Genomic DNA, 12,411 nt, shown 5'->3' with positions numbered 1-12,411 from the left:
TCTGGTTTCTGTACAAACTGTAAATACCTTTTCGCTCCCTGTATTTTACCCCTGCCACCTTCAGAATTTGAAAGAGAGTATTCCAGTCAACATTGTCAAAAGCTTTCTCTAAGTCTACAAATGCTAGAAACGTAGGTTTGCCTTTCCTTAATCTAGCTTCTAAGATAAGTCGTAGGGTCAATATTGCCTCACGTGTTCCGATTAACAACAACAATGTCACTGAAACTTCCTGGCAGATTAAAACTGTGTGCCGGACCGAGACTCGAACTCGGAACCTTTGCCTTTCGCGGGCAAGTGCTCTACCATCTGAGCTACCCAAGCACGACTCACGCACCGTGCTCACAGCTGTACTTGTGCCAGTATCTCGTCTCCTACCTTCCAAACTTCTTCTGGAAACAATGTCACTTTAACCCATTAGCGGGGTCAGGGATTTTCTCTGCCTCGTGATGACTGGGTGTTGTGTGATGTCCTTAGGTTAGTTAGGTTTAAGTAGTTCTAAGTTCTAGGGGACTGATGACCATAGACGTCAAGTCCCATAGTGCTCAGAGCCATTTGAACCATAACCCATTAGCGCTGTGCGTTGCCATATGGCAACGTTTGTAGAACTTTTTTAAAATTGTTGATTCCACGACATCAACGAAGCGACAGTGTTGGCAGCACTGGATTCCGCTCCGCTAGACTGTAAAGATCACTACAATGCATCAGTTTTAACAATACATTTAAATTCTGCGTCGTAAGCTGTGTCGGAAGTCTTCGTTTGCTGAATGACGAATAAAAATGTAGTATAAGTTCGAGTAAGTACGTTTTACACAGTAACTTACGATATATAATTTGGTTTTTTAGTATGGTTCTGCTTTAAATACTCAAATATATATTCTTTGGAGGTTACCGCTTGCTGTGAAATAAAGTACGTTCATTTAGGCCGTTTGAACGTCCGTGTTGCCATACGGCTACGTTAGGTGCTTGTACTCAGTAAAAGGATCAATTTTTTCTTTTTTGTTTTAGAAGAGGTTTCTCGCTTGCTGAGGTGCTGGAGGTTCTTTATAGTGACGATATTGAAGGTGATGTGTTTGATGACCGCCAAAATTATTTTCGAAGAAAGATCGGGGATATTTTGAGACAGCAATAGAGAAGAATGATGGATTATTGTATGTGCGGTGGCTAGACTACTCAGTTGTCACAATGACCTCTTTTTCATGTGGTGCACAGGAAGTTGGCCAAGTCAAGAGATTCTCGCAACTAAAAAAACGAAATATAATGATTCCCAGACCAAAACTGGTAGCCACATATAATACATACACGGGAGGTACTGATCGGATGGATCAGAATCTAGCATGCTATCACATTGCAATAAGAAGTAAGAAATGGTACTGGTGTCTCTTTACACGGATGTTAGATGTTACCATGCAAAACAGTTGGATTTTGTATAATAAAGCGTGAAACTAAACTATTTCTCAGCTTGATTTCAAGAGAGAAATAGCAACAGTGTACTTGGAAAGACATCAAGCTCTACCAAAAGGAGCCGAGAGACCGTCTGCATCAAGGAATGTTCCGACAGCCGCATATCAGATTCAATTAGATTTAATAAGACTGACCACCTCGTCCAGCACACAGAAGGAAAGAAGAAGAAAAGATGTGCACACAAGGACTGTAAATCTGTTGTGAGAACAATGTGTTCAAAGTGTAATGTGGGATTGTGTATTGACTGTTTTATTCCATTTCAAGTAAAATAATGCTAAGTTCAAGATTTGATTTTTGATTATTAAATGTACTGTGTTATAAAGCATCAATTGTATGATGGAAACTGGATAATAAATTTGCACAAAACTTGTATGTGTAATAAGAAATTTCAATAACCTACTTATTTTAATTGAAGTTGTAATCTGTATAAATTTAGGTAGTGAAAGCGCCTAGCGTTGCCATATGGCAACATCAAATATCTTGCTAATGGCGGTAATGACTTCCGTCGAAACAACTCTGTCGTGTAATTTATGCCTTTAACAGACATAATAACGCAAATTTTTTTAAAAAATCACGAAAAAATTAATTCCGGCGCTAACGGTCATTGGAAGACTAATTGGCTATTATAATTTTAGTTTCCCGTCTTCACTGAGTGGTAGTATTGGTGAAGAAGCTGTGGTACAACAAACGTCCCTTTTTTCCTTTTTTTTTTTTTTTTTAAGCCGGCAGGAGTGGCCGAGCGGTTCTAGGCGCTACAGTCTGGAACCGCGCGACCCCTACGGTTGCAGGTTCGAATCCTGCATCCTGCCTCGGGCATGGATGTGTGTGCCGTCCTTAGGTTAGTTAGGTTTAAGTAGTTCTAAGTTCTAGGGGACTGATGACCTCAGCAGTTGAGTACCATAGTGCTCAGAGTCATTTGAACCATTTTTTTTCATTCTTTTTTTAAGGTGGGGAACCCGGAGCCCCCTGCCTACAGCCAGACGTACTTCTCCTCCGGCACGCCGCCCTTCAGCTTCTGGCAGCGGCTGGTGCACAGTGTGGGGCACGTGGCGGCCAGGCTGGGCTACTGGCTGTGCTCGGACCTCGAGGTGGACGCGGTGGTGCGCGAGGCGCTGGGGGAGGGCGTGCCGCCGACGGCGCAGCTGTCTCGCCGCACCAGCCTGCTGCTGGCCAACAGCCACTGGAGCCTGGGCCAGCCGCTGCCCGCAGTGCCCGGCCTGGTGCACGTGGCCGGCGTGCACATCCGGCCGCCGCAGCCGCTGCCGCAGGTGCGAGTCCCGTCCCACACTAGGACAAACGACACATTACGACATCACTGTCACGTACCTCTAACAGGTGAACCTCCCCATCGCACCCCCCTCAGACTTAGTTATAAGTTGGCACAGTCGATAGGCCTTGAAAAACTGAACACAGATCAATCGAGAAAACAGGAAGAAGTTGTGGAATAAGCAAAATATACAAACTGAGTAGTCTGTGCACAAGATAGGCAATATCAAGGAGAGTGGGAGCTCAGGAGCGCCGTGGTCCCGTGGTTAGCGTGAGTAACTGCGAAGCGAGAGCTGCTCGGTTCAAGACTTCCCTCGAGTGAGAAGTTTACTTTCTTTATTTTCGCAAAGTTATGATCTGTCCGTTCGTTCATTGACATCTCTGCTCACTGTAATAAGTTTAGTGTCTGTGTTTTGCGACCGCACCGCAAAACCGTGCGATTAGTAGACGAAAGGACGTGCCTCTCCAATGGGAACCGAAAACATCTGATCGCAAGGTCATAGGTCAACCGATTCCTCCAGAGGAAAACACGTCTGATATATTCTATACGACACTGGTTACGGCATGTGCGTCACATGACAGGAATATGTTGTCGACCCACCTAACTTGTACACTTGTCGAATGGGTAAAAAGATTCTTCTACCTTGCCCGATTTAGGTTTTCATGTGGATGTGATAATCACTCCCAAAAAAATTAAATTTTTCACTCGAGTAATGACTTGAACCAAGGACCTCTCGTTCCGCAGCTGCTCACGCTAACTACGGGACCACGACGCTCCTGAGATCATATTATCCTTGATGTTGCCTATCTTGTGCATGGACTACTGAGTTTGCATATTTTGCTTATTTTTTTTCATTGTTCCACACGACTTCTTCCTGTTTTCCCGATTGATCTGTGTTCAGTTTTTCAAGGCCTATCCACTGTGCCAACTTATAACTAAATCTGAGCGGGGTGCAATGGGGAGGTTCCCTCGTAAGCGGTATCGATTCCGTCTTTGCCCACTATTTTGCAGTCACATTTCTGGGCACTGGAAATGTGTACTCGCTGTTGCGTCTGACTCCTTGGGAACTGAGGTAGATAGTAATAATTCAGTTAATTAGAACATTCTGAATAAGTAACTGAGCCATGTATCGTGCTACACCTCGTGTTTAGATTGCATTGGTTTTCCTTTTCTTCCCCTGACATGTTTGTTTGATATGTTGTCTGTCATTAAGTGGCTGCTTGGTTGTCTTTTCCCTCTGCTATCGATATCTGCGTTTTGCTTCCGGGCAACTGTTATGGAGAAAGTGAGATCTTTGACCGGTGGTAACCTCGTGTGGTGGCGCGGAAGAGGGGGAGTGGGCACAGAGAGTGTGGTGGACACGGGAGGGTAGTGTGGCTCTCCAGCGCGAAGCAGGCGTGGTCGGTTGTACCGAGTCGCCACGTGATGTATATCGGTTGTGCGTAACAAGCGGGTCGAGTCGACGGAAGAGCTCCCCGCATGTTGGTTGTATACAGAATCGCCCCACGAGTAGTTGCTGTTCATTTCGCCTTGGTGGGACGTTAACAAGCTTCTTTAAATCCTCCGTTTCAACACTGGAGTTTAAAAGCAGACACCTAACATGAAGGAGCGGTCACTACCTGTCAACGTTGTAGAGAAGACGTGAATTCCGGTGACAGAGCGTGTTGTCGCGTGACCGTGGCGTGTTGGGTACACTGGTGACACGTGCGCGGTCGGATGTGTGGATCCTTGCCATCGGAGGTCGTGTACTGCCTGTTCGAGCATAATTGCAAGTTGAGTTCGTGGGAGGTTTAATCATTAAGTAATAATTTTGTGTAACCAGCGTCTCTTCTGTCTTTTGGCCTCCGGCGACCGGGTTTCCTGTCCCTGGCACCGGTGTAATTGAAGACAGTGATCTTTCCTCCTCCTCTCGTTACTGTCCGATGGGAGGTGTAGTTTTGGGCAGTTTAATTGTTTCACTATTCTGTCGTGGGTTATGAATAAATTCATGCTTCTTGTTGGTTGATCATGTGGCCGCTCATTCAGGACTGTGTGGTGTAACCTTTCCTTGCACTAGGTTAGCTCTAATTCTGTCAGCAGTTAAGGCTTCTTATAACAAGTTTTCGCTGGCTAAAAGTCGGTGCAGTGACCAGCCTGAGAGTGGCAATTGTGTTTACGGGCGTATTTAAATTGGTCAGTATTCTGTCTAGCCTGAGCATCCCTGAGTGAGTGATTTGTGGCCGCCTTACACGGGTCCGTCATATCTGCTATGTTCTAAAGATATTCCAGGACACTTTTGTTTCAATTTTTTTTAAATTCCTCCTAGTTAGTAAATTCCTTTTATTGCCATTAATCTCGTGTTTGCTGAGACCTATTTAATTTTTTTTTAGTGGCGGTGTTGGTAGCTTCACTACCTCACCATACCTTATTAACAAAGTTCTGTATTTACTTTAGTAGCCTGTTTACTAATGTTCTTTAAATTTTTTAAAATTGTTGTATTGCTATAAATTACTTTGATTGGCGTTAGCGGTGTGTTTTAAAAGGTTGTTTATTGCCGTACTGCTAGCTTCTGCGTTTTTAAAAAAAATTTAGAATACTCTCTTTCAAATTCTGAAGGTGGCAGGTATAAAATACAGGGAGCGAAAGGCTATTTACAATTTGTACAGAAATCAGATGGCAGTTATAAGAGTCGAGGGGCACGAAAGGGAAGCACTGGTTGGGAAAGGAGTGAGACAGGGTTGTAGCCTCTCCCCGATGTTATTCAATCTGTATATTGAGCAAGCAGTAAAGGAAACAAAAGAAAAATTCGGAGTAGGTATTAAAATTCATGGAGAAGAAGTAAAAACTTTGAGGTTCGCCGATGACATTGTAATTCTGTCAGAGACAGCAAAGGACTTGGAACAGCAGCTGAACGGAATGGACAGTGTCTTGAAAGGAGGATATAAGATGAACATCAACAAAAGCAAAACGAGGATAATGGAATGTAGTCAAATTAAATCGGGTGATGCTGAGGGAATTAGATTAGGAAATGAGACACTTAAAGTAGTAAAGGAGTTCTGCTATTTAGGGAGTAAAATAACTGATGATGGTCGAAGTAGAGAGGATATAAAATGTAGACTGGCAATGGCAAGGAAATCGTTTCTGAAGAAGAGAAATTTGTTGACATCGAATATAGATTTAAGTGTCAGGAAGTCGTTTCTGAAAGTATTTGTATGGAGTGTAGCCATGTATGGAAGTGAAACATGGACGATAACTAGTTTGGACAAGAAGAGAATAGAAGGTTTCGAAAAGTGGTGCTACAGAAGAATGCTGAAGATAAGGTGGGTAGATCACGTAACTAATGAGGAGGTATTGAATAGGACTGGGGAGAAGAGAAGTTTGTGGCACAGTTTGACTAGAAGAAGGGATCGGTTGGTAGGACATGTTTTGAGGCATCAAGGGCTCACAAATTTAGCATTGGAGGGCAGCATGGAGGGTAAAAATCGTAGAGGGAGACCAAGAGATGAATACACTAAGCAGATTCAGAAGGATGTAGGTTGCAGTAGGTACTGGGAGATGAAGAAGCTTGGACAGGATAGAGTAGCATGGAGAGCTGCATCAAACCAGTCTCAGGACTGAAGACCACAACAACAACAAGATACGAATAAAACATTTGTGAAAATCTCAACTTGACAGTAAACTACTAGAAATTTGACCCCGTTTCCCAACTTGTGGTGTGGCTTGTAGTAACTGTAGCCACTTTATTAGTTACAACAAAACATATCTTTGCTCGCTAGTCTCAGCTGTAGCTATGCAAATGCACACCTAGATTTATAGTTCAGAACACACTAAATGAGTCCAGTATTTTCAGCGAAGCTCTTTGCCCTGTACTAGGCCACGCAATTTATCCGGCGACACAGGCTTTTCAATTACGAGGTGCGACAATAAAGTAATAATTCTTTGCAAGATGTGGCAACCCTGCAGGCTTGCGTAGGCACAATATCTTTGACCTTGGTCTATAAGCTGCTTTTAGTCCACGTGGCACATCGACGCAACTGCTCAGTCGTGAGTTGTGCTGTAATAAGATAACACGCGTTTGTGTCTCTCGTCACGGAAATGGAACCGCATAATATTGCGCAACGGTATGCCATTTCTTTTTCCGTTAAATTGGGTGAAAACGCGACGACAACTTACGGTAAGCTTCATAAGGCTTTTGGAGAAGAGGTTATGTCAAGAGCTCAAGTTTTTCGTTGGCATAAAATGTTTAGTGTAGGCAGAACGAATGTTGAAGATGAAGACGACAGTGGACGACCATCAGCCTCACGGACGGATGTCAACTTGGCCACGGTGCGTGAACTCGTACGATCTGATGGAAGATTATCCGTGAAAATGATTGCAGAAGATCTGAACATATATCGAGAAACGGTTCGTCTAACAATAACTGAAGATCTTGGTATGAGAAAGATTTGTGCAAAAATGGTCCCCAAAAATGTCACACCACAACAGCGAGAAACACGCAAAAATGTGGCAACCGATCTGTTAGAGCAAATGGAGATCAATCCGGAATTGTTGAGCCGTGTTATCAGTGGTGATGAAAGTTGGTTTCTTCAGTACGATCCAGAGACAAAACGACAAAGTTCGCAATGGTGCTCAAAGGGATACCCCAGACCAAAAAAAGCTCGCTTGTCAAAGTTAAAAGTGAAATGCATGCTTGTGTGCTCCTTTGATTTCAAGTGAATTGTTCATAAAGATTGGGTGCCTCCAGGGCAAAGAGTTAACCAATATTATTACAAATAAATTTTAGAAACACTTCGTAAAAGAGTTCTTCGTGTCCGTGCCAACATTGCTGATACACTACTGGTCATTAAAATTGCTACACCACGAAGATGACGTGCTACAGACGCGAAATTTAACCGACAGGAAGAAGATGCTGTGATATGCAAATGATTAGCTTTTCAGAGCATTCACACAAGGTTGGCGCCGGTGGCGACACCTACAATGTGCTGACACGAGGAAAGTTTCCAGCCCATTTCTCATGCACAAACAGCAGTTGACCGACGTTGCCTGGTGAAACGTTGTTGTGATGCCTCGTGTAAGGAGGAGAAATGCGTACCATCACGTTTCCGACTTTGATAAAAGACGGATTGTAGCCTATCGCCATTGCGGTTTATCGTATCGCGACATTGCTGCTCGCGTTGGTCGAGATCCAATGACTGTTGGCAGAATACGGAATCGGTGGGTTTAGGAGGGTAATACGGAACGCCGTGCTGGATCCCAATGGCGTCGTATCACCAGCAGTCGAGATGACAGGCATCTTATCCGCATGGCTGTAACGGATCGTGCAGCCACGCCTCTATCCCTGAGTCAACAGATGGGGACGTTTGCAAGACAACCACCTGCACGAACAGTTCTACTACGTTTGCAGCAGCATGGAGTATCAGCTCGGAGACCATGGCAGCGGTTACCCTTGACGCTGAATCACAGACAGGAGTGCCTCCGATGGTGTACTCAACGACGAACCTGGGTGCACGAATGGCAAAGCATCATTTTTTAGGATGAATCCAGGTTCTGTTTACAGCATCATGATGGTCGCATCCGTGTTTGGCGACATCGCGGTGAACGCACGTTGGAAGCGTGTATTCGTCATCGCCATACTGGCGTATCACACGTCGTGATGGTATGGGGTACCAATGGTTACACGTCTCGGTCACCTCTTGTTCGCATTGACGGCACTTTGAACAGTGGACGTTACATTTCAGATGTGTTACGACCCGTGGCTCTACCCTTCATTCGATCCTTGCGAAACCCTACATTTCAGCAGGATAATGCACGACCGCATGTTGCAGGTCCTCTATGGGCCTTCCTGGATACAGAAAATGTTCGACTGTTGGCCTGGCCGGCACATTCTATAGATCTCCCACCAACTGAAAACGTCTGGTCAATGGTGGCCGGGCAACCGGCTCGTCACAAGACGCCAGTCACTAATCTTGATGAACTCTGGTATCGCCTTGAAGCTACATGGCCAGCTGTACCTGTACACGCTATCCAAGCTGTTTGACTCAATGGCCAGGCGTATAAAGGCCGTTATTACCGCCAGAGGTGGTTGTTCTGGGTACTGATGTCTCAGGATCTATGCACCCAAATTGCGTGAAAATGTACTCACATGTCAGTTCTAGTATAATATATTTGTCCAATGAATACCCGTTTATCATCTGCATTTATTCTTGGTGTAGCAATCTTAATGGCCAGTAGTGTAATTGGATTCTGCATCACTATAATGCGCCATCCCATACTGCTCTTTCAGTACAGCAATTTTTAACCTCGAAACTAACTTCAGTACTACCACAGCGACCTTATGCACCAGATATCGCTCCGTGCGACTCTTTTCTATTTCCAAGAGTTAAAACGGTGGTCAAGGGACGCCATTTTGAAATAACAGAAGATGTCCAAAAAGCTGCGATGAGGGTCTTGGTGGATATTACAGAAGATGAGTTCCAGAAATTTTACCATCAATGGCAGACGGGCTGGAAAAAATGTGTGTAATCAGAAGGGAACTGCGTTGAAGGAGACAACACTAAACTTGACTAAAACGGTAAGCAAAACTTTTTTTTCACATGAGTCTCACTACTTTATTCTCGCACCTCGTATGTCGTCTGCTCCGACTCTCTCAGTGCCACTTAAAGTCTGTGTGTTGCACACCGTCCATCCCTTAGTGTAAAGGATTTAGGAAAGCTGTCACTTGCTCACTCTTGATGGAGCCACCGTGATGTGTATGTGGGTTCCCGGCCACGTCTAACGGCGAATTTGGCCGCTGACGCTGTTGCCAAGGCTGCAGTCCGCGTACCTCAGCCCGCTAGTTCTTTCATTCCGGCCTTTGATCTCTGTGTTGCCGTCTGTCAGCAGGTGGTGTCACTTTGGCATCACCACTGGCCATGCTTCCCTTCATGAGAACAAGCTCCGGGGAACGAAGCCTCTCCCAGCGGCTTGGACGACCTCCTCTCGGCCCTCTTGCCGCGAGGAGATCATAGCTAGGCTGTGTATTGGGCACTTTCTTTCTGGCCATAGCCATTTGTAGAGTGGAGATCCCCCCAGCACTTTATACTTCTTGTCCTCGACCTTCGACCGTTCTTCATGTCCTGACGAAATACTCATTCTTTAATCACTTACGCCGGCCGGTGTGGCCGAGCGGTTCTAGGCGCTACAGTCTGGAACCGCGCGACCGCTACGGGCGCAGGTTCGAATCCTGCCTCGGGCATGGATGTGTGTGATGTCCATAGGTTAGTTAGGCTTAAGTAGTTCTAAGTTCTAGGGGACTGATGACCTCAGATGTTAAGTCCCATAGTGCTCAGAGCCATTTGAACCATTTAACCGCCTTCAATATTTTTCTGTAGCTCCCTCGTTGAGTCCCATATACTTAGAGCCATTTTTTTTCGTGTGACGGTTCTGACATGGACGCTTACGACCTTAGTTGTTTTCGCGCCGTAAAAGAAAACAAGACAAAGATAACGATTACTGAGTAGTGAGCTGATACAAGTTCAGAATGGCCGTACTGTTGCTTTGCTACAGTCACTAGAAAAAAAGACAGGCTAGTAGACACTTGTTGACACAGTTCTGATGGCGTTGGCGCGTAGACACAGTTTAAAGGAGATCGAAGTCTCTTCATTCCCCGACGGTTGACACGCGCTGTGTCCTGGCGAGTAGGCAGCACAACGATGTTACTGCGACAGGAACTTCCTGGAAGTGGGCAGCGTCCGACCCCGACCAGAACTGCCCTCCTGGTTTCTGGCGACGCCACTACAGGCCAGAGACGCGACAGTGGCGGTGGCGCCTCGGAACTGCGGGAGGCGCGCGCCTCCTTCTTAAGCATCTCACTGGCGCCTCGATACCGCTTTGATGTGCAGTACCTCTGCGATTGTCGACACTTCTTGCGCCGGTCTTGACACTCGACGACACCGCACTTGGAGACGAATGTTCGTCCCCTCCTAACAGTTCAGTACGGTTACGGGTCTCGTCTGTTCGCAGAAGGCAGTCTGTGAATCTCTTCAGTCAAGCATGCCTCCCTCGGCTACCGAGCAAGTTTCGCGGAAACCGGGCAGTGGCCCACTCTGGCGTCGGTCCGCGAGCTGGTCAGTGGAGGCCGTACCCGCCTTGCCACCCCCTGCAGATAGTGTGAGCACAGCACTTTCGCTTCTCTGCAATGACTTAAATGACCCAGACACGGTGGTGCCACTCGGCTGGTGTGGGAACGCCGCCGGCCGGAGTGGCCGTACGGTTCTAGGCGCTACAGTCCGGAGCCGAGCGACCACTACGGTCGCAGGTTCGAATCCTGCCTCGGGCATGGATGTGTGTGATGTTCTTAGGTTAGTTAGGTTTAAGTAGTTCTAAGTTCTAGGCGACTGATGACCTCAGAAGTTAAGTCGCATAGTGCTCAGAGCCATTTGGGAACGGCAGTATCGCTTCACCGAATAAATAAATAAATAGAATTCGTGTATTACATGAGACTGCATACTGCCACCAAGTGCATGGTACACTGCTCCACTCGAGTTCCAACCTTGTGATAGTGAAATGGGTGTCTTCTTCACAGAGTGAGAAGTTTGCTGCCCGTCCCGGACTTTTCTCAAATTTCTAGTCATTTCTTGTCTGTCACACTGCCAACTGGAGTCATCCCCTCCGTTCTGAAGTTTTAAAAGATTAGAAGATGGTGGGGAGGAAGGAACTTTTTGGACATTCAATGACGAGTAGCTGAGTCAGAAGAGATTTGGGGGTGGAGCGTCAGAGAAGACAGCAGCTGGCCGCCATCTGGAACCGCTGAGCACACTTTCCGGATCTTGTGAGTTTTCGCTGAGCAGCTCGGTTCTCTTATGTTTCCGGAAGGTAACTTTGTTTTTCATTTAATTTGAATTTGTATTTTGTTTCTATAATCTCGTTCACGCAAGCTGAACGTGTAAGAATACATTGACGCTTCATTCTCCATGCACTCTTTCCTTCGGCTGGTCACATTTTCTCAACGTAATTTGTAATTCAGTTAATCTTGTTTTCTCGATAAGTTTTCACTAACTCTTGTGGAACTTAAGCGTAAGCCGGCCGAAGTGGCCGTGCGGTTCTAGGCGCTACAGTCTGGAACCGAGCGACCGCTACGGTCGCAGGTTCGAATCCTGCCTCGGGCATGGATGTGTGTGACGTCCTTAGGTTAGTTAGGTTTAAGTAGTTCTAAGTTCTAGGCGACAGATGACCTCAGACGTTAAGTCGTATAGTGCTCAGAGCCATTTTTGAACTTAAGAGTAAATGAAATTATCATAAAGGCGGAGCTGAAAACCGGTACATCGTTGCTCGATAAGCTACAGAGCTACAAGCCTTTTCCCGACAATGCCGAAAATTGCGCGTAAATTGAGCCATTAGTTTTTGAGATCATTCGTTCCGAAGAGACAAACATTCGTTTTTGTACAGATAAGATGAGATCAATATTTTACTGCCACGTGTTTCGTGGCATATATCCGAACATTTTTTTCTTAATATCAGTTAGGCTAGCAGATACAGGATCTACGACTGGAGGCTTGCCTGGTATAGCGTAATAGATCACACACGTACACGAAAACTTTCCTCAGGAGTTAGTGAGTTGTTAGCGAAAACTGTATCGAAATGCCTACTGCAGTACCGGAGATTAGCCACAGCAGAATGCGGCAGCGGGCATTAACTTTTACTGTATTACAGATAAAACATAGAAC

At 45.7% G+C, this 12,411-nt stretch overlaps 1 protein-coding gene across 1 annotated transcript in view; it reads left to right on the top strand.

Annotated features, from left to right (window-relative positions):
- LOC124798744 (UDP-glycosyltransferase UGT5-like) overlaps window positions 1–12,411 on the top strand; it is an 83,643-nt gene that overhangs the window by 28,918 nt on the left and 42,314 nt on the right. Inside the window, exon 3 of the mRNA XM_047262272.1 lies at window positions 2,409–2,729. Coding sequence (XP_047118228.1) covers window positions 2,409–2,729 — 321 coding nt within the window. The remainder of the gene's footprint in view (window positions 1–2,408; window positions 2,730–12,411) is intronic.

Source organism: Schistocerca piceifrons, chromosome 5 (assembly GCF_021461385.2).
Source record: "Schistocerca piceifrons isolate TAMUIC-IGC-003096 chromosome 5, iqSchPice1.1, whole genome shotgun sequence".
NCBI classification, from domain to species: Eukaryota; Metazoa; Arthropoda; class Insecta; order Orthoptera; family Acrididae; genus Schistocerca; species Schistocerca piceifrons.
The sequence above is the reverse complement of the archived record's forward strand: the minus strand, read 5'-3'. Positions and strand labels throughout refer to the sequence as shown.